We start from the raw sequence: 27,392 nt of genomic DNA on the forward strand, positions 1-27,392 counted from the left end.
TGAGTTATGTAGCTTACTTAACCTGCATTAGCTAAACTAAATGTAGTTATTTTAACTCAAAAAATGATCTTTTCCTCAACCTGACATGTATGTTTGGTGCCTAAACCTAACCAGACTGTGACTGTGACAATGTTGATAATGCTCCAAAGTCTTAATATGTCAACTGTTTGTGAGCAAGCTTTATTTGAAAGTTTTCCTGGAAGTTACATCTTCTGTATTATTGCTAACTTCACATGAAACTCTGACACTAGAGGTGAAGGTAGAGCGTCTCAGTTTAATGCCACTGAGCGAGCTGCTGTGTTTGATCTGTTAGAACAGCAGTAAACCATAATACTGACACCAGTAGTAATAATCATTTTCATTTGTTAAGTTTAGTTATGATTATGATTACATGTGCTAATGATTATTGAGGACGGCGGTGCATGGTTGTCTGTCGTAGCATAGACATTTTTAACTCATAGCTTTATGTCAATATATGTGGCAGCGCATTTTGTGCATATTTGAATATTGGAGGGATTTATGTTATATTTATGAGCCTGGTTCTTTCACTTTCTGGATGTGAATGCTTCTTAACAGCATTTATTTATTTTCTTGAATGTATTTTGATGTTTTAGACAGAACAGTGTCCTCACTCTTCCACAGTCTGTGGGCCGTATGGTTGTTGCTCAGAACAGGAGCAACAGACAGAAGTCAGAAGGGTTAAAGGATCAAGTGTTGAGTGTTGAGGCAGCCATGATTACAGATGAAACTGTGTTGACGGCTGACAGACCTTCACACTGTGTCTGGTGAGCAGACTGAGTGCTGCAGGTCGGTCCTGAGCTCACTGTGTGTCACAGAGAATCAGTTGAACCTCTCACTCTTCCATCAAGCCCGTCTGGACTCTTTCTGCTGAGCTCACTGTCGTTCCTCACATTCCTGCAGCCTCTGTGCACAGCAGTTAAAGGGCTCATTCATCTCCATATTACACTTTACAGGCACTGGAATGATGTTTCATTGAGCTGTTTTCTTATTTTGGTAGTAGTAGAAGAGTCAGTGTCAGTTGGTCAGTGCATTCAACACTTCAGTCCAGATATTTTAACAACAGTGAAATAGTCATGGAATCTGATTCAGCAGCATTATCAGGTGAGCTTTCCCTCTGACACAGCGTGATCAATAACATGACGTGGCACTGTTACTCAGACTGATCGTAGGTCATTGACAACATGGTGAGGTGCCTCTGCCGTCTGCCCGTATCACTCATATCAACCAAAATTCACTCCATTTTGAGACTTCATGACATTTTTATTTACAGCACAGATTCCTGAGGCATTCAACATGTTTGGAAAACAAACATAACATCTGAATATTTCCATCCTTCACCTCCGAATGTGTAGGGGATTTCTGGGAGCCATACGTTGTGACTGACTGGTGGAGATGTGTTTCCTCTACACCAGGGGTCTGCAACCTGTGGCTCTGGAGCCACATGCAGCTCTTTTGCCCCACTGCAGTGGCTCCCTGTGGCTTTGATATTTTACATGAAAATGAATAATATATATATATATATATATTATCATCATCACTGCTTTAGGCCGACAGTGATTCTTGCATTCTCCTAAAAGAATTGTATCTGTTCTATCAAGTTGCGATTAATTGAATGATCCTGAGTTAACACATTGTGTTTAATGCTCAAGCCAGAGGGTTGATTGCTGTATGTGGCCGAGGATATAAAAGAAGGATTAACTCACACTGAAATAGACTAAAATAAATTTAAACTGTCCTGTGTTTGTTTTTTTTACTTTTACTGCCTGCCACTATGTGTTTGATTTATTATCAAAAGAGGCTACTTTTTTATTTTGTACATTTTCACCAACACAGGGAGGACTAAAGTAGGTCTGCATATATAGTTCTGTATTGCTACTCTATTTCTATTTATTGTAGGTTAGTTCTTCTATTTCATAAATGCACCAAAACATGGCATCATTGAAATGGAAATGCAAAGTTCAAGTACCTTATACTGTCAGCATAAGTAGCCCACTGCAGAGTTGCCACATCATGTGGAATTATAAATGAACGCTCATTGAGGCTGATTAATAATCTTCATAGGCTAATTTAGACTTTCTAGGCCGTGTTACCTTCATCATAAGACACAAATATGTTTTGCGGCTCCAGACAGATTTTTTTGGCGAGGGGCGGGGGCAAAAATGGCTCTTTTGATCGTAAAGGTTGCTGACCCCTGCTCTACACCATGTGTCAGTAAAGGGTCCTGTTGGTAAGATAACAGTGCTGATGCTTTGGGTTTCCAACTCATCAGAGACTAACACTTTGGGATTGTAGGTCGAGTCGGCCACCATCCCACAGCGTCATTATTTGACGAGTTGGGATTGAGACTCAAAAATCCACTTTTCTTACATATAGCACCGTTAACTCCGAGGTTTAATGAGCTACTTGCTAACGGCAGCTAGTCACTACTGCCAAAGATACATAGCTGCTGCTGAGAGGGAGCAGCAGTGAGCTGCGTTCATCTGCTCTCAAACTCTGCACATCTCTTACTGTGACTTCATCGTGTAAAAGGTGAAACTAATAAGCTGTGTGCACACAAAACAGGTCAAACACACACACATACACACACACGCACACGCACACAGACAAAAGTCACAGACATAGTCAACACATGAAGCAACAGCAGCCTGGCAGAGGAACACAACACAGTAACAAACAGCTGCAGTACTGCAGCACACACAGTAATAAAGAGTACACAACATTTATTTGTATACTTACATTTTGTCCCTCCACACATGAGGTAATAAAAGGATGAAATACTGCAGGTCACTAAAACCTCAAATCCAAAGCACATCTGGGAGACAAGCAGCAGCTCGATGGGAACACACAGCTTAAGATATTAATGTCGCGTATTCAGATTTTCATTCCAGTAAATTATTATCATGTTTTCTAATTTCATGCTCAGTTTAATTTACTTCTTTAAACAGACCATTTAAGAAGAAACAGTTGTATTGCTTTGATTTGTGGGTAAATTGAGAAACAAATGAGGTGAAACAATTTGTTCCAAAAGTCATTATCATCATCACCTTCATCATCATCACCTTCATCAGCAGCAGCAGCTACAGTACTGCAGGTTACCAATGTTAACAGTCATCTCCATCAGAGGTGTGTGTGTCTGCCAGGCTGCAGTTTCCATAGCGATGCAGTGGTTTTTATAGATCCCAGCGCTCCCTTTAAAAACAGTTTGACACGCTCTGTGGTATTTTGGTTTGCACACACACACACACACACACAGAGGAAGCTTGAGGATGATAGGTTGGACTGAATTTGAACCCAGCACTCTTTGTTACGATGTACAAACAGACATCAGCAGCTTCATCTGTTCATCTGTCTGAATGTATCTGATTATTCATCTCCTGCCAGAGTTATTCAAGTCTTCAGTGCTCCTGCATGATGCTAACGTCAGGTAAAAATAATGCAGGATTTTGTTTCTGACAGTTACAGAAATGGTTGGACATGGTCACTCTGACGTGGGACAGGTGGGACAGGTGGGACAGGTGGGACAGGTGAAGGAGGTTTTCAGAAGCTGTTTAATGATCTTACCAGTACATAGGATGGGGCATACTGGCCCCTTTAAGTTCCCACTCCTGACTACATTAGCCCCTACCAGCATAACACACCCATGTCACCAAATATGAATCAGTCTAAAAATAGACCCCAACAAATGTACCACTGCTTCCTGTTTGAGTAACATCTGGTGAAAACTGCAGAGGCCTGTTGTGGGAAATGACTGAGCTTCCTTTTTTAAACACAGTCACCTGAACCAATGGGCTTTGAGCGAAGAGCTACAAACAAGGTACAAAGATGTGACACCAGATAGCATCCAGAGCCTCCTCATGCTCATCATCTGGGGGTTTATGTGTCATAGAAAACCATTTTTACTCCAAAATGAGTGCGTATATACAGTTTTTATTTAAATGCAGATAAACTCACTCAAAATAGGCAACTGACTCCGAGTGTCACGATTAACCTCACAAACGTGTCAGAAACAGTGACCAGTAGGAAGCAGCAGATCATACACCTCATCAGAACATCCAGAAGATGTTGAACTTGTTTTAAAAGTCTCAGTCTGTGTCTGAATGAGTTAAATTCTCTTTTAGGGTGACTCTTAACATTAGTCCAGGGACAGCAGATGTAAAATAGCCTTTTGGCTAATTCTGGCATGTTTACATTTGTTAAAATGTTTTTATTAATGTGCATTGTCCCTGATTATTAAACCTTTAAATAAATAAATAAATAAATGTTCTTCATCTGAACTGATGATAAAAGAATCTAAGAAGTGACTGAACGATGTTCGAACACTGCTGCAACACAGATGGATGAAAGTATTTATGCACCAGTGACTTCAGTGTAAGTCTTAACATCATGCTTTAAAATGAGCATGTTGTGTGTCCATCACAGTCCATAAACACCGTGAGTCATATGACTGGTTGAACCATTTCCCTCTGAAGACTGAAGCCAGATGTTAGAGGGGTTCTTGTGTGTGAGTGTGACAGAGATATAAGAGAAGAGCTGTGCTAACTGATTTTCACTTTCTTCAATGGACTGACTGTAGATCAACTACGCCTCCAAAAGTTTCTACCACACTGAGTGAAAACTCAAACCCACGACACACAACAAGCAGACGTGATGAAACATGATGAAAGGAGGAGTGAATTTGACAATGTGAGCATCTCGTAGTAAAACCGGAGCTAATCAACAGCCAAGGGTTGTTATATGGTTGTATTGTAGTAGATTACAGCAGTGTCAAGTAAACTAATTCTGTCTGAATGCAAAGACAAATCATTTTTCTGCATCAACAAATAAAGGCAGAGGAGCCGCCAGGATGCTGCTACCAGTTAGCGTGTCTTTTCTTTGTCGTTCCAGTCCTATCAGGCTACCCGTGGATTCATCCCTGAGAACATCACGTCCCCCCGCTGAGCCCATCTTAGCTGCCAGAGGAGCTGTACAAATCAGTTCTGGCTATTTATAACATCTTGACATTGAGAATGTGGGCTGATCTGAATCCAGCCGCCCAGAATGAGGCCCGAGAGGTGCCTGTCTGTGGCGAACTGATAAAATGTAACAGCTCTGCGGCTCCCACAGGATTACACTCTGTATTAGAAACTGTATCGTACCTACTGTCCTGTTCAGAACGGCCTCAGCACACTGCAGACCTGCTTTCATTCTCATTCAAGCTGGAAGGACTCTTAACTATTTATCCCTCTTTGTGTTACAGTCTGACTTGAATGAAATGGATGCAGGTCACTACTTTAACACTGCGCTAAACAACTGAAGCAGCTGGAGACTTGATTTAAAACATCAGATGTCTCCATACAGCTCGTCTGCTGTGATCACAGTCTGCAGGAGAGAAGAGATCACAACCTGCTTTTACAAGTCGTTATTTCACCCTTTATTAAGCTGAAGTCTTCATGTAGCTGCTGAGATAAAAGTTGTTAATATAATATGAACAAGCTTAACTACACTAGGGTGGCTGTGGCTCAGGGGTAGAGCCAGCTTCTTGTTATCAGAAGGTCGATGGTTTGGTTCCCCTGGTCTGCATGTCGAAGTGTCCTTGGGCAAGATACTGAATCCCAAACTGTAAGTCGCTTTGGACAAAAGCGTCTGCTAAATACCCAAAAATGTAAATGTAAAAATAGACAATGACAGTGTGAATAAATCAAATCAATTTTTGAGAGATTTTCTGTTTTTTTTTTAAAGCTGCTGTAAGTGACATGTTTTATTAAGATAAGTGTTAAATAGCTCTGAATTTAAACAGTAATCAGTGATACCTGCACAACAGACAGGTAGTCAGCTACAACGACAAGAATGCTCACAGCTGCTCTAACATTTAAAACAACCCTCATCTCCGTCAGTTGTTTCGGAGGGTAGCAGGTAAACGCTGAGTGTTTAATGCTGCTGACACAGGGATCTGTATCACTGCACACTGGAGAGAAACATAAGCTTCTTCATATTTTGAATTGGACTAACATATTTCCTGAGCTGGAGCAGTGAGAAGGAATGCAGACATCACTCACTGTATCGTTTCCTGCTGTCACACGTCATACTGCTGAATGATCAAAGCACATGGTGCACTTCTGTACAACTGTTCTACGTCAGCAGGCAGAGTAGTAGTCATAGCAGCAGGTTGCAGTGGAGCCTTATAAGGGCAGTGCTGCAGATTGTTTTAAGTTTATTTAAGTGATCATGGTAACATGGTCATGGTCTCTGACCTGGAGCCCCTGATTACTGCTCAGGTTTTTGGCTTTGCTCGTCAGTTTGTTTCACATTACTGGCTAATGTGTGTTATACACATTATTCTGGAGCCCATGAGTTTTCTGCAAGAGCTACTGTACTCTGCTCTGATTGGCTTGCATCCATCATTTTTGTGTGACAAAAGCCCAATGGCTGTGTACACCTGGGGCTCCTTGCTGAATACATCCATTGAGTTTTTCAATGGGAGAAGTAAAATAAGCCGAACAGGTTGAACAGATAGATGTCTTCCTCTCATCGGAAAAACATACAGAAAATCTGGCCATGGCATTCTGCTGGGGTGAGACCTGGGCCCAGGGCCAGGTGAGGGGCAGGGAGGGAAGCCAGTGGGCCACCAACAACATTCATTGAGGGCTAGCCCTCATTTCCAGTGATGTCAGAGCACTAATAAAACAGAATAGGTGCAAAAATATGATAATAAACAGAAACAAACGAACATAACACAGAACAGTAAACACAGCAGGTACATGAAAAGACAGAAGATAGAAACAACGTAACAATACAAATAAAACTGGAAACATAAACTGCAAGCAAAGCAACATGACAAAACACAAACAAAACAAAAAACATGCTGAAAGATAACACACTGTAAACAACCATACATGATAACACATAGTTATTGTGTATACATATCTACATTCTAATGCAGAGTAGTTTGTAATTATAGTCTTAAACTGACCTATAGGTATAACTGTATCAAGCTTAAATAAAATAAAACAATATTTAGCGGGCTAGCATGCTATTTTTAAACTTTGGAGTCTGTTAGCAGGTTGTGTCTGTGTTTTTCTTGTGGTTGGTTTGTAAATGAGACAGCCAGCAGCGGAGCTGATGCAGTAAACACACTAGCTGTCAGCGGCAGTGTCTCTGGGCTCAGCAGAGCTGACAGGACAGCTGTTCTAATGGTGGCAGCCCGCCCTGCAGACACCCGACACACCCAGAACCTTTCTGGAAGAGAGGAAAAGATCCAGAGTATGAAAGATTCTGAGAGGAGCAGCACAAGACCGGGAGGGAGGCCGAAGAGCTTGGTGTGTTTACCGGGGAAACTACAGCTCGTAAACCACCGTATGAGAAAAAAGAGACACAAGTGTAGCAACACTATGGCTGTGTCTCAATTCAGGGGCTGCAGCCCAGGAAGGGCGCATTTCAAGGCCAATTACATCACAACGCTGCGCGAAGGCTGTCCAAATTCGAAGGCTGCGCCACATGCAGCCCACAAATGCAGCCTTCCCCACCCTCGTTTAGGAGGACGCACCGCTACTGTCCTTCGCGGCCTCACATATCCCAAGATCCTTTGCGCACCGCTGCTCAGTCCCGAAACAGAAGAGGAAGCAAGAGAAAATGGCGACATCAAGTGGCGCAGACATGACATTTAAATTTAAGTAATGGGTTTATACTCGGTTTTTACTCATTTGAACATCCAACGCCAGATATGTTAAACTTCAAGAGACTATAAAACCTCCAAAGTTTAACTTTCAGTTAAAATACGTGAAGCTGGTAATGCTATGGTAAACATAGTTGTTATTCACCAATGGGTTCATGTTTATTTTGTAATGTTGATAATTCAATTCAGATTTGACACATTGTACACACACAAATAAATGTACATGTTTGATAGATTTGAACCAAAACAGACTTTAATGCATGAACACCTGGTGACGCAACCAGGAAATACTCCGAAGGCTAGACCGTCCCATTTAACAGCGGTGGATGTGGCCTTCAAGGTCTGTCCGAAGGCCGCGGCCTTCGTGGACCGCTAAGGCCGCGGCCTTGAAGGCTGCAGCCCCTGAATTGAGACACAGCCTATGAGTTAACAGTTTGAGTCAAGCATAGAAAAACGACAAAGCTAGTGCTTTGATGATAACAATATATATATTTATCATGTTATTACATAGATATTAGACGGGTGGTATAGGACAGTAAGTACATTGTTGTACCTGATCCCACTGAAGGGCTAGCATTAGAGCTACAGTGTGGCTGTGACCCCCATGACGTCTGTAATCACATGCTTACGTCAATTCATTGATCAGTCAGTCGACAGAAGATTAATCAGCTCGTAATTTTTAATTATCATCTATTAATTGTTTCAAGTAAAAATGCCACACATTTTATTTCTCTCTTTTTCATATGTAACAATAATAATAATAATAATAATAATAATAATAATACATTTATAAAGCGGTTTCAAGGCACTCAAAGACACTTTACAGGTTAAATACATTGATATGTTTGTAAAGAACTATTTCCTGACGTTTTATAGACTAACCTCACTGTGTGAGGTTCAGTTGTGGATCACTAACAGGGCTGTATGTTGCAGTGCATGTGGCAGCATGTAGTGTAGGTTTCAGACTGTAGAGCTGCTCTCTGCTGCAGCCTCCATCACCGTGCAGAGGGGGGCTCGGCCGTTGTTGTGAATGAGGGCCAGCATGACGTCAGGAAGCCAATGTCAACAATGCAGCTCCTAGAGGAGAAAAGGCGTTTCATCCACACACACACACACACTCACACACTCACACAGACTGATGCCTCGGGTCCATTGAACGGAGGGCTGCGGACATCCAGCACGATGTGGACTCTTTTCTCTGATTTGTGAGGACCGGACCGAGCAGCAGACGAGCAGGATATTCGGGTAAGTGTGGGGGATAATGAGCAGGTCGGGCTCGGCTCCAGGGGCTCCTTGTCAGCCGTGGATGTGCTGCACTGATCCGTGCTCCGAGGCTCTGCTCCGGTTGTGTTGTAGCCGTGCTGCCGCGGTGTGCAGCGGACGGTGGAGCAGCCTCTGTGCGCGCAGCTCGTCTCGTGTTGGTACAGCTCGGTGCTGGTTCGGGTCCAGCTCTGGGGCTTTGTGTGCGTGCGCGCGTGGTGTGTGTGTATGCGTGGTGTGTTTGACAGTAAACTTTTCAGACACGAGACAAACACTGAGTCATCTGACAGGCTGAGCGTCGGCAGAGCTGCTGTACGGCTGCTGCGCTCTTCAGTCTGTATATTAACTTTACATTATCAGACGCACGTCACACTTCTTCATCGATCCACCGACACACACCGCGGACACACTGCACGTCACATGTTTTGCACGGGAGACAATCGAGGCTGGCTGCTGTCATGCTGGGGGAGGACGGGGCTGCAGAGGGACAAAGGACCCAGCCTCCCTCCCCCTTACTCCCGCCCTCAGCCGCCGAGCACTCGCTTCAGTAAACAGCCCGCTGAATGAGCAGGACTCCTGCACGGAGCTGCTCTGTGGTACTGTGTGTGGTACTGTGTGTGGTACTGTGTGTTCACTGCAGCCTCACAGGTTTGTGATGCTCCTGTCTTCAGTGTGTCCTCCTGTAAGATGTGTGTGTGATCTCTGTGAAGAAGCCTTGCTGTGAACACATGAGCTCTTTGTTATCCTCCATCTCCCTCCAACCAGAGGCTTCACTGAGTCTGTCTGCTGGTTTACACACAGTTCAGCTGCAGAGAGCAGATGAGGGGTGACTGAGGACAATTAAATATTTACCACCTCCTCCACCACCTCCTCCTCCATCTCCTCCTCCTCCACCACCTCCTCCACCGCTGCTGCTGCACAACAGTGATCCTGAGGCAGCAAACAGTGCTGAGATATTCCTCCTGCTTGTCTCTGACATACTGCTCTCTGTGATATTCATAACATGAAGGGATCCATCAGAGAGGACACAGAGACGTTAAGACTAAACCACTGTGAGACATGACGGTCAGTTTACCTCCCAGCACTTATATAATGTGGTCATGAGACATTATATAAATTCATCACATATCACACATGGACCAGCCATTCACCTGGCTGCCAGAAAAGATGTTACACAGTTGCATTGTGGGAAGTGCAGTTTATGCAGCAGATTTTTGACCCACGCTTGAATGTGTGATCTGCTGCACAGATCTTCATCATGTTTCGTCTCCCAGCAGGAGTGTATGTAAAACAAAGAGACGTGAACACAGATACACAATAAAAGCCCTCACTGCACCATGTTGTTATGATTCTGCCACTACATGCCAACAAAGAAGAAACAGCACACAGAGCTTTAAACTGATGATTGTGATTAATTATGGATAATAATGAGATGTGAGAACATGATGGTGGCTTTAGAGGGACATTGATGTACCTGGCAGTCAGCTGTTACCTGTTTGCTTCAGAGAATCAGAGTCATACTGAAGACGCTCTCTCTCTCTCTCTCTCTCTCTCTCTCTCTCTCGTTGATTAAATGTGCTTTCAGGTGGATGTTTGTCAACAGTATGGAGTTAAAGGGACAGCTCACCCTAAAATCATAAATACATATGTTCCTGTCACCAGTAGTGATATTTATCATCGCTGGTGTGAGTTGGCAGGTTTGGAGATCTGAGCTGTAGATGTGTGTCTTCTCTCCACATGTCTCCATACATGATGTTGTCACTGTTGGGTGGCTGGTCAGAATAACAACAACAATATCTAATCATAGTATTTTATTTGTATTTTCTGTTGATTAGTAGGATGAATAGTATGAATAAATAAAGGTCTGACAGGCTGCTCACTTCTTTACTTCACCCTCAACAACAGAGTCAGACTGAATAAGAACTTTTACATTAGATACATGTGAAGTATAATAGTATAATATATGAAGTGCAGCTGGTCTGTCACTGCTGCTCTGAAATAACAACACAACCTGTGCCTGTGTCTGCTGTGCGCCCTGCTCTTCTTCTTTGTGTTGGAACTCCAGGTGAAGGAGCAGCTGTGTGACAGTCACAGATCTGTGCAGGTAGTTCAGTCTCACCTTGTCTCTGAAAACACACCAGCACCTCCACGGCTGACAGACGGGAACATGGAGGTGGAATGTGAAGGGAAGAATGTGGAGCATGCCTTAAGCTCTATTTTCATACCTTAGTTTGCACACCTGGCCAGTCACTGTGAAAACAGGAAGTACAGTCAGACTGTCAGGTTTAAGACTCTCTGAGTGGAAGTTAACAGGCAGGAAACATGAGAGCAGTCTGTGTAAAAAGATCAGGATTTTCATTTGATGGCTTTATCTTCATCTTATCTTCTAAAAGAGAACCTGTGTTGTGTCGTCACCTTCTTTTCCGTCAAACGTCCTCAAATCAAAAGTTCACTCTCAGTAGAGTGATGTCACTGTGATGTCACTGTGATGTCACAGTGTTTTAAACAGGTTGAACACAGGAACTAGTACTGCAACTGTTCTGAGGTGTGTGTGTGTGTGTGTGTGTGTCTGCTCCTCGTGCTTCTCTTTGCTCACACAGTAAAACTGGTCCAGTCTCATTTATTCTCCCAGTTTACTTCAATAAGAACAAACACAGTGCTGTGGCCTCTTCTAGTGTGTTCAGGCCTGTAGTCATCTTTATATCCAGTCACAATGGTTTGAATTCACACTTATTTTAATGAAAACACTGAAATGTGGAAGATTATATGATTAAGAAAGATACATACAGCAGGTACATAACATGAATCTGCATTAATCGTCATTATTAATCATTAAACAGGGGACACATGATGCTTAATAAATCTGTGTTATGAGCCCAGAGACACTGAGTGACTGACTCTGGGTCAGATGGAGAAACTGTCATGACTTACAACGACCACTAGGGAGCAGATGGACTAACTGTGACTGTAAGAGTGAATGAAGTGATGAGCTCAGCTCTGGATCCACTGTGAGCTTCAGTCACATCAGAAGACAGCGTGAACAATAAACTGTTCAGCTGATGTTGTAGAAGATGATCCTGCAGACTCCTCTGAGACTGAGGACAGCAGCTACAACCACAGCTCAGTGTGGTGAAGACGGCTGAGTGTCTTCATCAGTACGTCTTCTTCTTCTGTCTGTCTGTCTGTCTGTCTGTCTGTGTCTGTGTCTGTCTGTGTGTCTGTGTGTCTGTCTGTCTCTCTATCTGTCTGTCTGTGTCTGTCTGTGTGTCTGCCTGTCTCTCTATCTGTCTGTCTGTCTGTCTGTGTGTCTGTCTGTCTGCCTGTCCCTCTATCTGTCTGTGTGTCTGTCTGTCTGCCTGTGTGTCTGTCTGTCTGTGTGTGTGTCTGCCTGTGTCTGTCTGTCTGTCTGTGTGTCTGTCTGTCTGCCTGTGTGTGTCTGTCTGTGTGTCTGTCTGTGTGTGTGTCTGTCTGTCTGCCTGTGTGTGTCTGTCTGTGTGTGTGTCTGTCTGTCTGCCTGTGTGTGTGTCTGTCTCTCTGTCTCTCTATCTGTCTGTCTGAGAGACTGTTTGAAGACTGTAATACATAATTCACACTCAGCACTGTTACGTGTGTGTGTGTGTGTGTACATGTGTGCAGGTGAGAGGAACTGATCAAGGGCAGCCTGTGTGTGTGTGTGTGTGTGTGTGTGTGTGTGCGCACGTGTGTGTGTGTGAAGGTGAGTACAGCCCATCCCAGGTGTGTATCACAGCTCGAGGGCAGACAGAGGAAACTACACTCAGTGTGCGTCGTGATATTCCTCCTTCCTTTCTTTATCGTCCACACCTGGAATATTTTCAACTAAATCTCTGCACACCTGCATATGTGACAGTGTGCCACTTGATACACACACACACACACACACACACACACACACACACACACACACACACACACACACACACGGTTTGACTGGTGATCAACTTGAACCTGCTGTACTCACTGAATATGTGTCAGTCATTATAAAAAACCATAAAGAGTCAAAAAGGTGAATTTAAGAGCGAACATCCTTATAGATCATGAGTCTGACAGTTGTGTCTCATATCTTCAAGTCAAAAGGGAAGTGAATAATTCTCATACAGTTCATGATGTCATCATACATGAAACACGTGTCCTCCAGTGACACTGAACAGTCACAGGTCACATCAATACATGCATAGCTTCATTGTTAATCAGTTAATTGTTGAATAATTAATCAGTTACCTACAGTACATCCATGTCAACATTCTGTATATGATGCTCAGAGGACCAACACACCTCATCAATACATACATGTTATCCAACAAACACTGAGCAACATGAACAGTGTCAGACCTCACAGTACATGTACAACCACCTACTGTCAGCTCAGTATTCATCAAATACTGGCATGTATGACAACATATTGAAACCCTGAGATATCCCACATGTTTAATGAGCCACCCTTGTTTCTATATGAAGAGGGCCCATTGTTAAGAAATCACTTAGTCCATGCATAAGTAAGCTACGAACAGCCAGCTGTAACAGCCACTTTTAAGTCCTCTTGCAAACAGACTGTCAATGTAGGAGCTGTGCTTCGATCCACCACATCTCTATGAGCCCCTCACCGGAGAAAAGGTTCCTGTCTGTAGTGTCATTACTATCACATCCACTCTGTGAGTCTCTGCTTACATTGGTAAGACTACCAGAAAATTAAAACAAGGAATAAGTGATGTCAGGACACAGATCATCAGTGGCAGAGTTTCAGTGAGACCATGAGCTGTTGTTATAAAGACAGGAGGCTTTCTGGATGTTCACTTCTCCCAACGATCCACTGAAGGATCCACTGAACGTAATGTTGGAACGTGTCTAATTTGAAGACTTTTCAAAAGCTTCAGTCATGTTGAAAGTTGTATTTGTGAGACAGATACCTGCCTCAGTTCTGGTGCTGGGGATTAATGAAAGAGTCTTCCCTGTTCTGCAAAGCCTTTGTTGCTCAATATGTCTAGATGATCTTTTGAATGACATGTACTGATGAAGTGCACAGGTCCTGTTAGCCACACAATGTTTCTTCTAAAGGTTAAATTATATGGACATTGTGTATTTCCCTCAGTGTCAGACTGTGGTGACTCAAGTTCAACACATTCACCTGGTGCACTTTGAGAGCAGATCACGAATTACATGAATACAAACAATACAACAATACATTTTACACTGAGCGATGGCTCTGTGTAATATGTTACACAATATTATACAATATCTTACAATTTGCTTTGGCTATACACCGCGTTCCAAATTATTATGCAAATTATATATTTTTCCTAAATAGTCGATGCAAATGACAGTCAGTATAATTTTCAAGTCATCAACCGTTAGGATATAATTTGAATTTTATTGAACAAACCTCCCAATGATAACAGTATTTTTTTCAAAAATAAAAAACTTAAAATGCACTGTTCCAAATTATTATGCACAACAGAGTTTCAAAACATTTTATAGGTTGTAAAGAACTGAAAATGGTCATTTGTTGAATTTGCAGCTTTAGGAGGTCATATTTACTGAAATCAAAAGCTATTTCAATCAAAAACATCTTAACAGGCCAAGTTACATGTTAACATAGGACCCCTTCTTTGATATCACCTTCACAATTCTTGCATCCATTGAACTTGTGAGTTTTTGGAGAGTTTCTGCTTGAATTTCTTTGCAGGATGTCAGAATAGCCTCCCAGAGCTGCTGTTTTGATGCTAATTGCCTCCCACCCTCATAGATCTTTTGCTTGAGGATGCTCCAAAAGTTCTCAATAGGGTTGAGGTCAGGGGAGGATGGGGGCCACACCATGAGTTTCTCTCCTTTTATACCATAGCAGCCAATGACAGAGAGGTATTCTTTGCAGCATGAGATGGTGCATTGTCATGCATGAAGATGATTTTGCTACGGAAGGCACGGTTCTTCTTTTTGTACCATGGAAGAAAGTGGTCAGTCAGAAACTCTATATACTTTGCTGAGGTCATTTTCACACCTTCAGGGACCCTAAAGGGGCCTACCAGCTCTCTCCCCATGATTCTGGCCCAAAACATGACTCCGCCACCTCCTTGCTGACTATAGTAGGTTTATGCACAACTGCAAGCCTCTGCAGGATCCTACACCTTGAGGTTCGCGGGACTCCAGAGGCACCAGCAGCTTCAAATACCTGTTTGCTGCTTTGTAATGGCATTTTAGCAGCTGCTCTCTTAATCCGATGAATTTGTCTGGCAGAAACCTTCCTCATTATGCCTTTATCTGCACGAACCTGTCTGTGCTCTGAATCAGCCACAAATCTCTTCACAGTACGATGATCACGCTCAAGTTTTCGTGAAATATCTAATGTTTTCATACCTTGTCCAAGGCATTGCACTATTTGACGCTTTTCGGCAGCAGAGAGATCCTTTTTCTTTCCCATATTGCTTGAAACCTGTGGCCTGCTTAATAATGTAGAACGTCCTTCTTAAGTAGTTTTCCTTTAATTGGGCTCACCTGGCAAACTAATTATCACAGGTGTCTGAGATTGATTTCAGTGATCCAAAGAGCCCTGAGACACAATACCATCCATGAGTTTAATTGAAAAACAATAAAATTAAATGTTTATGACACTTAAATCCAATTTGCATAATAATTTGGAACGTGGTGTACAATGTAAACATAACAGTGATAATCAACTGGCAGGCTGCGATCCATCAAAGCTTCCCATGAAGAAACATCTAACACACAGACGGGCATGAGATGCAGATCCACACTCAGATCCAGATCCAGATCCACACTCAGATCCAGATCCACACTCAGATCCAGATCCAGATCCACACTCAGATCCAGATCCAGAGCCACACTCAGATCCAGATCCAGATCCACACTCAGATCCAGATCCAGAGCCACACTCAGATCCAGAGCCACACTCAGATAGAGAAAGTTTGAAAACAAAAACATAACATGGTGGAGTAAAAACTATGTTTTTATCTTTCTTAATCTGTTAATCACCTCACAGCCCTCTGAGACAGATCACCGTCTCCACCACGGCTGAACAGATCATCAAAATATGATTGAAATCCAACATGGACAAGTTTGATGTCCAAATCTCAGGAGGTGACATTTATAAACCTCTGTGCCACCGATAGCTGTGGTCGGAGGAAAGATGCTTTTAGGTTGTCCGTCTGTCTGTCCCATCCTTGTGAGTGTGATACCTTTAAGCAACATCATGTAACTTTCTCACCTTAAACTAACAGCTTCAGAGTCATGTTGATGGTACAGTGTGTACGGGGCACCAAATTGCAGAAGCTTGACTGGTGCATCAAGGGAAACAACAACATTTGTCAAAACAATTGCAATATGATTTTTTGTCCTAGTTTCCACTTTAGTGTCAGGGTCAACCTGATCTGAGTTCAGTGATGGTGCTCTGAACATGTGTACGGTTGAACCCAAACATGTCTGTAGCTTGTTGATCAGAGCCACAGTTCCTCTCACTGCTGCTACGGACAGTGAACATGACTTCAGCAGTTAACACTCGGTGCTGTTGTCAGAGTATCAGGCCATACATGAAGACTCATCTTGTTGCTTTCACACAGATGACTGGTACATCTGGCCTCAGTTAAATCTGCTGCAGTCTTATCAGTCAGTCAACCAACATATTCAGAACCGTTTCTGTTGGTTTAAAATCGTCTTGGCCTACATGTCCAAAAGAATACACAGCTGCCTTTTTTGTACTATTGCACATTAAATATTTCATGGATCCATCTGTTCACACCTTGCAACAATGAAAAGTGTCACCAAGCAGCAAATTTGTCATGGCACAAAACCATCTTCTAATCCCAGAGCGAGAGATGGCGTTCCTGACATTAAAGCGCTTCATCGAACGCCAAGCTGCTGCTGCGTATTTGTGTCGTGGAACAGATTTGAACAGCCATTGTTTGGACTTCTGAGAGACACACTGAGAATTCCTGATGAGGAGACAATCTGTCCACAGGAACGCTTGTACCCTCACCATGTGCAGGGTCTTAACTAAAATGAGGGGACGAGATGTTGAATCTGAGCAGTAAACCAGTATTTAACAAATCCACACTGAATTCACAACGCTAAAACTGAGGCATGTCTCTCCAGCCCTCAGCTGCCGCTACCCAGGGCATTGTTGGCATTTCTGGTTTATCTGGTGCATAACCTTGTCACAGATCTGGCAACCCATCTGGCATGGCTGCCGGTGATTGGTGCAGACAGGGGGGCAGATGGTGAGATGATGGTCAGCTGTTTTGGGCACTGCTTAAATCCTACATATTCCACATAGAGGCTGCTAAGCTAAAGCTAAATCTGTTGTTTAGCTTGCAGAGCGTCTCATCAGAGTGTCTGAGGGACACAGCTAATGGACACTGAGATGTGGCATCCTGCTCTGATCCTCCACTGACTGCAGTAATTACAGGAGGCTGCTGTGTTACATTAGGACTGGTCACTGGGAACAAAAATAGAGCTGCAACACTTAGTTAATTAGTTAAAGCACAGAATATGAACTGTTTTGATAATTGATCAGCTGTTTCTGTTTAATCAAAATGCCAATTCTTTCTCTTGTATATCATTGATAGCTGAATATCTTCAGCGTCAGCAGAGATGCACATATAAACGTAGACACCAGAGGAACTCACTCAACCATTGTTCTCTATAAAACTTGTTTTAAAGAAAACTGCTTTTTGTGTGAAGACTCAGCAGCTGGAACATGTGATGTCATCCTGTTGCTGCAGCTCTGGTAGACGGGGCATCCTCCCAGCAGAGCAGCAGGAAGGAAGCTGGGTGGAGGGTGAGCAGCTCCCTGCAACACACTCACCCAACAACCAAGTGTGAACCCACTGAACCTGGGAAGACATGTCCGCACTTAAACTCAGCACATGACATCACCTCCATCTCTGCTGCTGGGCTGATCCAGTGACCACGACAGTGATGTGTCAGTACTCCTCCCCAGTCCAGACAGCAAGTTTCACATCAGTTCAGGCTCCTGATTCATGTGAAGCTGTGAGAGGGGATTTTTACAGCCCTCAAACTATCTAATGTCAAACAGTGCCCCTAGTGGTGAACCAGTTGAGTGTCACCTGGCCTGAGTGGGCTATTGAAGCTGTTTGTGGGCTGATGTAACTGTGCCAATGAAGCTGTAAAGGCTGCTGGATGTTGTGGAGGTTCCACCTGTCGAGACACATTAACGCGCTCTCACATTCTCCTCCGTGTCTCATGGCTCTGGCTTTGATGTGAAGCACTTAGGGTTTGTGTGTTATGAAGGATTACAGCGGTCGAGGTGATAAACAAGCACTCTGTCATGCTTTGCCGCCATGTGGTTGCTTTGAGGTAGCTTTCCGACTACAGCAGGATATTGCAAGGGGGATGTGTTGGTGTGGGTGAGCTGTTACAGGATGTAGTGAGGAGATGATGGTTTTCTTGTTTGTTTTTTATAGAAGCTTCTCATGTACAATATCAATAATATAACCAATAATTTCATATTGTATTTATAGTCTATAACCAGAACTTTCTGCACAGCTGAGGCTAAGAAAGTATATAATATAATAATATATAATATAAAAGCCTGGAACACTTGAGACACCATGTTTGGATCTCTAGTCTACACTGTGTGGCTCTACCAGGTGCAGCACACACTTTCTTTCTTCCTCTTCTTCTTCTTCCTCTTCTTCCTCTTCTTCCTCATCCTCCTCTTCCTCCTCTTCTTCTTCTCCTTCTTCTTGTCTGATTTATTGTCAGATCACAAACCAACATTAAGGTGCACTGAATGGGAGTGTGTAGATGCTTTTCTTGTCAAGTCGTTTAAGGCGAATTGGCCTCGTGCTACAGCCTTAATTTAATTATGGGCCAGTAGTCGATATACGTTTCCCATTACTGGTCCGATACATAATGTGTCTTTGCGTGTCTTTGATGTGTCTGTCATGTCACTCCATCTCTTTTTCATTCCCCTTCAAGCTGCTTTGACGACTGCTCTTTTCCGTCTAAAGCTTGTTTCCGTTGTGCCGACTATATTCTGTGTTTGGCTATAACAAAATGATGTTTGAGACAGCACCGGTCCAACAAGCACAAATTCTGTGCTGGTTTCAGGGTTTCAGACAAAAGACATTTGTCTGGGACAGGCTAAAGTCTTGTGGTCTTGCCGTGCCTGAGAGCTCCTTCCTGTCTCTTCAGTGCTACAGCAGCCTCCTTGAGGTCCTTTGCTCTGATACTGTGAATTAAAACAACAAAGCAATGATAGCAACAGTTTCATCATATTCTCAGCACTGGTTTGAAGGTCAAGAGAAATGTTTCTGTTGTATGATTCATGTGTACAGCTGGGTGGAGGCTTTATTGATGTCCTTAAACTTGTTCACATGTTTTGATTCACCGTCTTATCGACTTGCAACAGAAGTATTAATTGCACTCAGCACCATGTTATGTAGTTATTTCTGTTTGGCACTCGCTGTTGAGGGTCTTTGGGGCTTCTGCTCATTAGCTTCATGGTGTCCAGTTATTACAGTCATTTACTTCTCACAAGTTTATAATATACAGTATATGCCAGTGTGACAACCATCAGTGTAATGTGTATATATATATATATATATATATATATATATATATGTATATATATATATGTGTATATGTATGTATATATATATATTGACCATAATATACCAACACAATGTAGTGTCCAACTTTACACTTGTAAAGGTTCACTATACAATGTTAATCGGCCTGCGAGCTGTAGTCACCCATTTAACTATCACTGTTGACAGGTTGTCTCATGTTGAGTTATTCAGGCGTCTCCATTTCAAACTATCCAGCGTGGTCTGCCTTTGGTGAGGAGGAGGAGAGCTCTCTGCATCAGCTGTGTGCTCAGCCAGCAAGTGGTATTTGGGACTGGAGGTAACTCAGTTCACATTAAATGCAAATAACTTTGTTCTTGTGGAGAGAACCATCTGAAGCTGAACTTTTCATTCAAAAGAGCCTTTTCTTTATCCATTTCTGTTCAAGGAGGTTTGTTTCAGCTGCCGTCCACAATGTTACTGCTGCATCGCTGCCTGACGTCCCAAACTACGGGGCGGGCCGAGGGTCATAACGTGCGTGCATTACTCGCGCATCAAAAAAAATTAACAGCATGAAGAGGAATTTGCATTAACGTATTATTATCATGTTAACTTTGACATATGTATATATATATATATATATATATATATGTCAGCGTGGTATATATATATATATATATATATATATATATATATATATATATATATATATATATATATATATATATATATGTACATATCAGCTGCCTGATCACTGCTGGAACTCACTGTGCAACTCCATAGAGATGAGAATAAAGCAAGATGTCTCACTCTTTAGCTACTTCCATCGTCAGCTCAGGGAAAGAACGATGTGTCTGAAGAAACGAGTAAACTGTTCTGTTTTTCCAGCAAGGAAAAAAAAGTGAAAAAACCCCCCCCAAAAAAACAGAAAGGCAAACTTTCACTCGCAGTTCATAATTGACCCATTTACTGCAGGCCCCAGTAACACCAGTTATAATAGCCAAGGGATGGCTGTTGAAACCATGATGACAAAGGTCCCATAACTTTAACCCAAACCATGAGCTCTCCCCTGTTTTCACATCATTACACATCAGCCAGCTGACAGTGTTCTCCTGTCGGTGGTTATAATGCTGTGATGGTGTATAATGTTAATGAAAATATCAAATGTAAGTCTCCTTCATTGTCTTATATGGATAATATACATTTTATTATTGCATAGAAGCAGGGCTTTACATTTGAAAATGAGTGAAATGTCTTTTCACTCACCCCTTCTTTCTGTGTGTGTCAGCCTAGACCCCAGAATGTCAGTCTCAAACTAAATGTTATAGACCCGCCCCAGCCTCCTCGCCATCTGTGCTGGCAGTTGTTCAAGTCTCCAAAGTGAGAGTGAGACTTTTCATACAGGTGTAGGCAATTTGTTTTAATAAACCCCATCCTCTCTGTAGGAAGTGACGTAAGCATCAAGCAACAGTTACTGTATAAACGAGGCCCGTTCATGATCTTTCTGATTGTTTTTAGCAGAGCGTATCAGCAGAGAGACTACAGAGACAACTGCCAAGTGAACAGAAAGCTTGTCTTTAGTTTGATATTTGGATGGAAAAGCTTGCTTCTGATTGCTATAGGACTGTAGGCTGTATGATGTATACAGCCAGTATGAACACTGACGGCTTATATTTGGAGCCAAAAGTTTGTTTTCTCTTTGTGTTTTGATCCTGTCTCTTCATTTCTGTTTGCTTTGGCTGCCTTCCCAGAGTAGTGAAGTTGAATTTCTCCAGCATTCCCACCCTGAGCATGACTCACACAGATAAACCGAGCTTCACTTTCCCTGAAACCTGACGAGCCTGATCCAATTTACGCTTCCCGAGCAGCCTCGGGCAGAGTGATGTCAGCCCAGCCTCCCAGCTGAAAGGAGGGAATGGAAGTGTAAGGGAACACAGATGATCATGGGGGAGCTCCCTGGGGAGGGGAAGTCCTCTGCCGCTACATCCGTAACAGTCAAACAGGTGAAATCAGAACTGACTCCTCTGTGTTTTTTGGGTTACTGAGGGCAGAGGCGTCTCTAACAATGTGACAACAGGAGGAGATGTGAGGAGAGTGATATGACATACCGCAGAGGAACATGAGTGTATGGATGAGATCAACATCTGAGTCACTGAAGCTTCCTCTGCTGCGCTGTGTAATTCCAAAAGCAGAATAAAGCGTTTGGTTTTCCTGCAAACCCTCAAAGAACTGACTGTATTCCATAAAGGTGATGTTAATCATGTCAGTTTTCCTCTATGGAAACTTTGTGGGCGTCTAGCAGCCCACATGTGTACTTTCATTTTCACGCCTACACCGTGTTGCCTTGTGAAGGAGATGAACTAATCCTCTGCTCAACATCCCTGCCTTTATGAGTCATTTGGCAGCTGAGAGCTTTGCACCCTCTCACAAATGATTCATTTATTGCAGTTTGGATGTGACACATTTGGCCTCACACCAGATATGAACATATAATTGATATTGTATGTATGTATACTGTGCTGTATAGATGCTGAAGCACGGCGGTCTTTGTTTGATTGGACGGGCTGATGAGTGATTGACGTCTGTTATTTGGATAATCACAAAAAAGAGCAGTTACAGCTGACTGGCTCTGAAACACACAAGTGACGTTCCCTTCTCTGTAACAGTGCTCACCACTGCCCCTCTCTTCTAACTGTCCTGTGAAAATGGTCCAAGAAGAAAACATCTATTGATGATAATCTCAAATATAGCTCCTTTATACAGAACAACGGGCCATTGTTATGGATGTGTTAAGCAGATTGTGTCTAGTATGAAACACCATCTGCATGTTGAAGTAAACTCTTCATAGCAAATCATTTCACCCCAAACCTTTAAAGCTAAATGGCTCTGTGAATTCATCTGTGACCACACCCGGGTTACATTCACACAAAATCTGGCTAAACGCCACAGGGTGGTGCAGCGTTGTGGGAGTGTCACTCCATGGTCCGTGTGAGGTCATGTTGTGACCCCCCCGCTTCTATGTTGTTATGCTACTAGCATTCTGGTCCTGCTAGTGATGGTTTGTCCTCAATGGCAATTAAAAATGACAGTAAACAACCAGGATGCGAGGCAGATCATTACTGTGTGTTTTAAACTGTTGCACAAAGCCAAACTGAGTGAATACACGTGAGCACCTCGTACTGAAGCCATATACGTGAGTTGAGCGCGTTGTCTCCTATTTGTATGAATACATGTGTCACATGACGTTACACTCCACTGTGGTTTGATCGCCAGCTTTAAGTGATTGGCCACCGCAACGTTTCTGCGTTTCTGATAAAGTTGAGTCTGTTTCAAACTGAAATATGTCGTACAGGAAGAGGTGCAGCCTGGTGCCTTTTAATCGCCGCCATCAAAAGCTGTAGTTGACTTTAGAGTACAGTGTTATATAGTGTTGATGGCACTCACATCAGCTTTTGCATTGAATCCATTTTGAGGTGCTGTTTGAATGAAATGTTTCGAGAAAGTTTTGCCAATGTTAAAGGAAAAGTTCACCCCAAAATGAAAATTCAGTCATCGTCACCTACATGCAGCTGGAAAGTCAGGTGAAGTTTTGTAGTCCGCAAAACTTTTTCTGGAGCTTTACAGCGTGAAGAAAAAAAGGAACATTAAATGGCTCCATACTGCTCACTCAGCATGATCAGAGTCTCTGAAAGCCCTGAGATCCCAAAATGATTTGAAAAAATGTTATTTACACCCTCGACCCACTTCAGACAGAGTGGGCACTGGCACTTTTAGCTAGCTGCTACAGTGAAAATTTCAGCTTAAAAAAGTGTGTAAATAACATCTTATAAAATCAGTTTGGGATCGCAGAGTAGCTTCTACGAGCTGTATGGAGTTTTGTGCAGTCCTTGAGTGTTTGCAGATTTTTACAGTATCACTGTTCTTGTGTCACAATGGAGTTGATGTTAGTAAAATGTCTTCGGCCCTGATTACACTGAGACTCGTAGCTACAGGCGGGGCCCTTCTACAAAGCCTTGGAACAGTGTGGTGCGCCTGTTGAGCTGAGCTGCGTGAAACAGAGCAATCAAATATGTTTAATAGACTCTGAAAGTCTGTCACAATCAGAAAAATGACCATATTGGTAAGAAATGAAGGCATTTTACGTTTGTTGTTAGGTGGCGACCTCTAGTGGCTGTAGGACTTATTATAGCTGCAAAGGAGGAGGTGAGGAGAAGTAGAATAAAGATTGAAGTCTGTATAAGGAGGAGGTGGGAATGGACAGTCGAGTCAAACAAGCACAGGACTTTCATTGAGGAGACCGCTCTTCATGTCCAGTGTGAAACCAGAAGTCAGCGGTGACTTCTTTAAACTTACTAACAAAGTGAAGTGATGGGGACACAAGTTACCTAGTTAATGTATTAAACCAGGTGGTTTTCTTGCCTAAACGTGTGTCGCTGTTACACAGCAACAGTCATGTCGCACTGGGATCAGTGGAGACGCTGACGATCACCAGGTTTAAGTTTAAATGGTGCGAGAAAGGAGCAGACAGCAGGTGTGTTGGACCAGAGGAAATGGTTCTGCTGGTGATGCTTTCTGAACAACCAACAACATCTGAACAGACTGATGGAAACAGATTAGAGCAGCGAGTGCTCTGCTTAGTGCTGCTCTACCCGTGTGTGTGTGTGTGTGTGCGTCCGTCCGTGCACTTGTAGGATAAAAGGTGAAGGTATTGATGTGGAGTGAGATGGCCTGAGAAGTAGCTGGGTCAGCTGTTTAGCATCTATAGATGGTAACTTAATCCCTGGTTAAACACACACACACACACTCACTCACACACACACCGCCTCACCCCTCCCTGCTCATACCAACACATATGTGGTACCATCTAACAAGCCCTGCAGTCCATTTACTACCCATAATCCCTCAGTCCTACAGCAGGTCACTGGCCCCTCACACACATCTGCAGCATCCTCTGACACACGAGCTGTCTGAGCAGAGCTGGCTCCACGCCTGAAGGCTGAACACTTTCATTTGCACTAAATCCAATTCCACTTGACAAAGGCAAGGTGAGTTATACAGGCTGAAGGAGGATGAGGGCTGGGCAAACACTGTTCACAATGACCTCAGAGGTCATTTATCAGGATCTCAATGACCACAGTGCAAGTGAGCTGCTTCTCAACAAAGGCTCATTGTTGAGTGGGAGACGATGATGTCATGGCGGTACATTTCCGGAGCTCGGGGACTCCCAGGGGAAGGCCCCAGTAACATAGCCGGGACTGAGCTATCTTTAGCTATCAATTGTTAGGAAAAAATGTCCTCCCGACATAAAGGTTGTTTCATCCTCGTTCTAATCAGTTCAATCAGCTGATGTGAGAAATAAACAACAAAGCAAGCAGGTATATTCTCACAATATGACTACCCAGTATGATGATGCTTTTATTTGTGATTTCATTTTTAAAACAACAACACGATGGGTATCTGCTCCAGATCTATCAACATACAGCCTGTGTCCGGCTGCCTGCAGCTCTGCCTGGTACCAATCTTCTGCTTTAAACACATTACATGCTCATTTTTCTGCCCATTTAAACACATTGACTGCAAAGAGAGTGTTTAATTAAGATGGTTTATTTACATTTGAAGTATTATTCAGTTATTTATATACATTTACTCCAAGTATTTAGTTTGCTCTTGTGCAGCTGGACTTCACTGATTCATTTACCCGCAATTCAATGCAATACGGACGTGGTGTTGTAGAACTTATTCTGATAATGTGTAAAACTGTTACTGTATTAAAATGTTACTTGAATCATGTAGGCCAGTAAAAATATTTCACCACATCATGATACAGAAATATGTAGTACAGGCCCTGGTAGCTCAGCTGGTGGAGAGTGCTCCCCATGTAAAGAGGCAGTGGCCCTGGGTTCAAGTCTAATCGAGACACCATTCACCCTATTACAACACACTGTACCATCAACACACTGTTCCATCAACACACTGTTCCATCAACACGACTCTGAAGCTGTTAGTTTAAGGTGAGAAAGTTACATCATGTTGCTCTACCAGCCCTGTATTGATCACACTATCACACTGAGCCACTGTTTGAATGACACCTCTTATTTGAGAATCTTCTGTGTCTCATTACAACATTACCTTCAATTATCTGTACAGTGATCCTCCACATACCTGCTGCGCTTCTTCTATCAAAGTTCACTGCACACACGCACATACATCATATATATATATATATATATATATATATATATATATATATATATATATATATATATATATACATATATATATATATATGTATGTATATACATATATATATATATATACATATATATATACATACATATATATATGTATATATATATACATATATATGTATATATATATATATACATATATATATATATATATTTACGATTTTTAAAGAACTAGACATTTTTTAAAGAACTGCTTTTATTTTTATGCTTTAAAATAGCATTTTTGTAAACAAAATGGTCCTGCCATTGTAAACAGTGTGCACCTTTATTTTGTAAAAATAAATAAAAGCTCTACCTCTTGAAAAAAAAGTTTCTCTTTTTGATAACGCTTTTGTAAACATACGCTTTTGTAAACATACGCTTTTGTAAACATACGCTTTTGTAAACATACGCTTTCGTAAACATACGCTTTTGTAAACATACGCTTTTGTAAACATACGCTTTTGTAAACATAAATTTAACATAGGATTCCAGGCTATTACAAAAACAGATCAATTTCCCCATTAGGATTGATAAAGTGCAAACATAACTTTAATTAAACACATTTTTTGTGGATAAATAAAAGGTGCCTTTTGTATACAAAACATATTTTGACATGAGGTGCATGCTTGCTGTCTTTAGTTTCAACATTTTTTTTTTTTTTTACACATTTTTGGCAAGAAAGACAAGCCTGTCCACAGGTGAGGCAAGGCAACTTCGGCAAAATACTTGCGGCTTGGTAGCATGTACCTGGGGTCCAATGTTTTCATCATGTGGATGAACCCCGACTCTTCCACAGTATATATGGGCACCATGTCTTTAGCGATATGCAGCGTGATTGCATCCGTTACAGCTTTCCACCAGGACCCTTTCTTGTCATATGGGATGCAATGAGAAAATGACTGCGCTAAAGTTGACTGCTTCTTAGCGTGTGTTTGTGGGCTGCTGCGGTCTTGTGCATCATGTAGAGAACAACATTTGTCCCACTCTGCTGCATGCTTCTGTTTTAAATGCTGAAATAAGTTGGTTGTGCTGATAGCTTTAGTGGCGACAGGCTTTAAACAAACTTTACACCGGACCAGGCTTTGTTCAAAGCCGGAAGCTGCAAAACCAAACCAGTTCCAAACTACTGAAGAAACTTGGCCTTTTTTGGGGACAAACTCCATGCTTGCGGCCATGTTGCTTGTGTTTGTCTTTCTGTGGGAAGAAAACGCGGGGGGAGGGCGGAGCCCACTATGAACTACGGGAGCCCATGGGGAGCAGCGGCGGTGGAGGAGGAACTTAAAGAGGAAATCGATTTTCATTTTTTAAAATCGTCCTAAACCACAAACTCGAATTAATCGATTATGTCAATTTATCGCCCAGCCCTAATGTGTGTGTGTATATATGTATATATATATATATATATATATATATATATATATATATGTATATGTATGTATATGTATATATATATCTATATGTATATATATATATATATATTTATATATATATATATACAGTATAAGCACAGTATACCCCACAGACACCATCAAATGAAAATAAGACATAATCAGGGCAGGAAAGGGTGGAGGAAAAGTAGGCCAGAGCAGTACATTGGACAAACACACACATGCACACACACACACACATACACACACACACACACACACACACGTGCACACACACACGCAC

General features: G+C 42.4%; 1 protein-coding gene across 1 annotated transcript in view; it reads left to right on the top strand.

The window, feature by feature from the left end:
* The first annotated feature begins 6,555 nt into the window (after window positions 1-6,555).
* The window catches only part of bach2a (BTB and CNC homology 1, basic leucine zipper transcription factor 2a), a 42,340-nt gene continuing 21,503 nt past the window's right edge, over window positions 6,556-27,392 (top strand). The window contains exons 1-3 of the mRNA XM_073465760.1: window positions 6,556-6,594; window positions 15,746-15,868; window positions 20,780-20,871. Coding sequence (XP_073321861.1) covers window positions 6,556-6,594; window positions 15,746-15,868; window positions 20,780-20,871 — 254 coding nt within the window. The remainder of the gene's footprint in view (window positions 6,595-15,745; window positions 15,869-20,779; window positions 20,872-27,392) is intronic.

This window comes from Pagrus major, chromosome 5, assembly GCF_040436345.1.
Source record: "Pagrus major chromosome 5, Pma_NU_1.0".
NCBI lineage: Eukaryota > Metazoa > Chordata > Actinopteri > Spariformes > Sparidae > Pagrus > Pagrus major.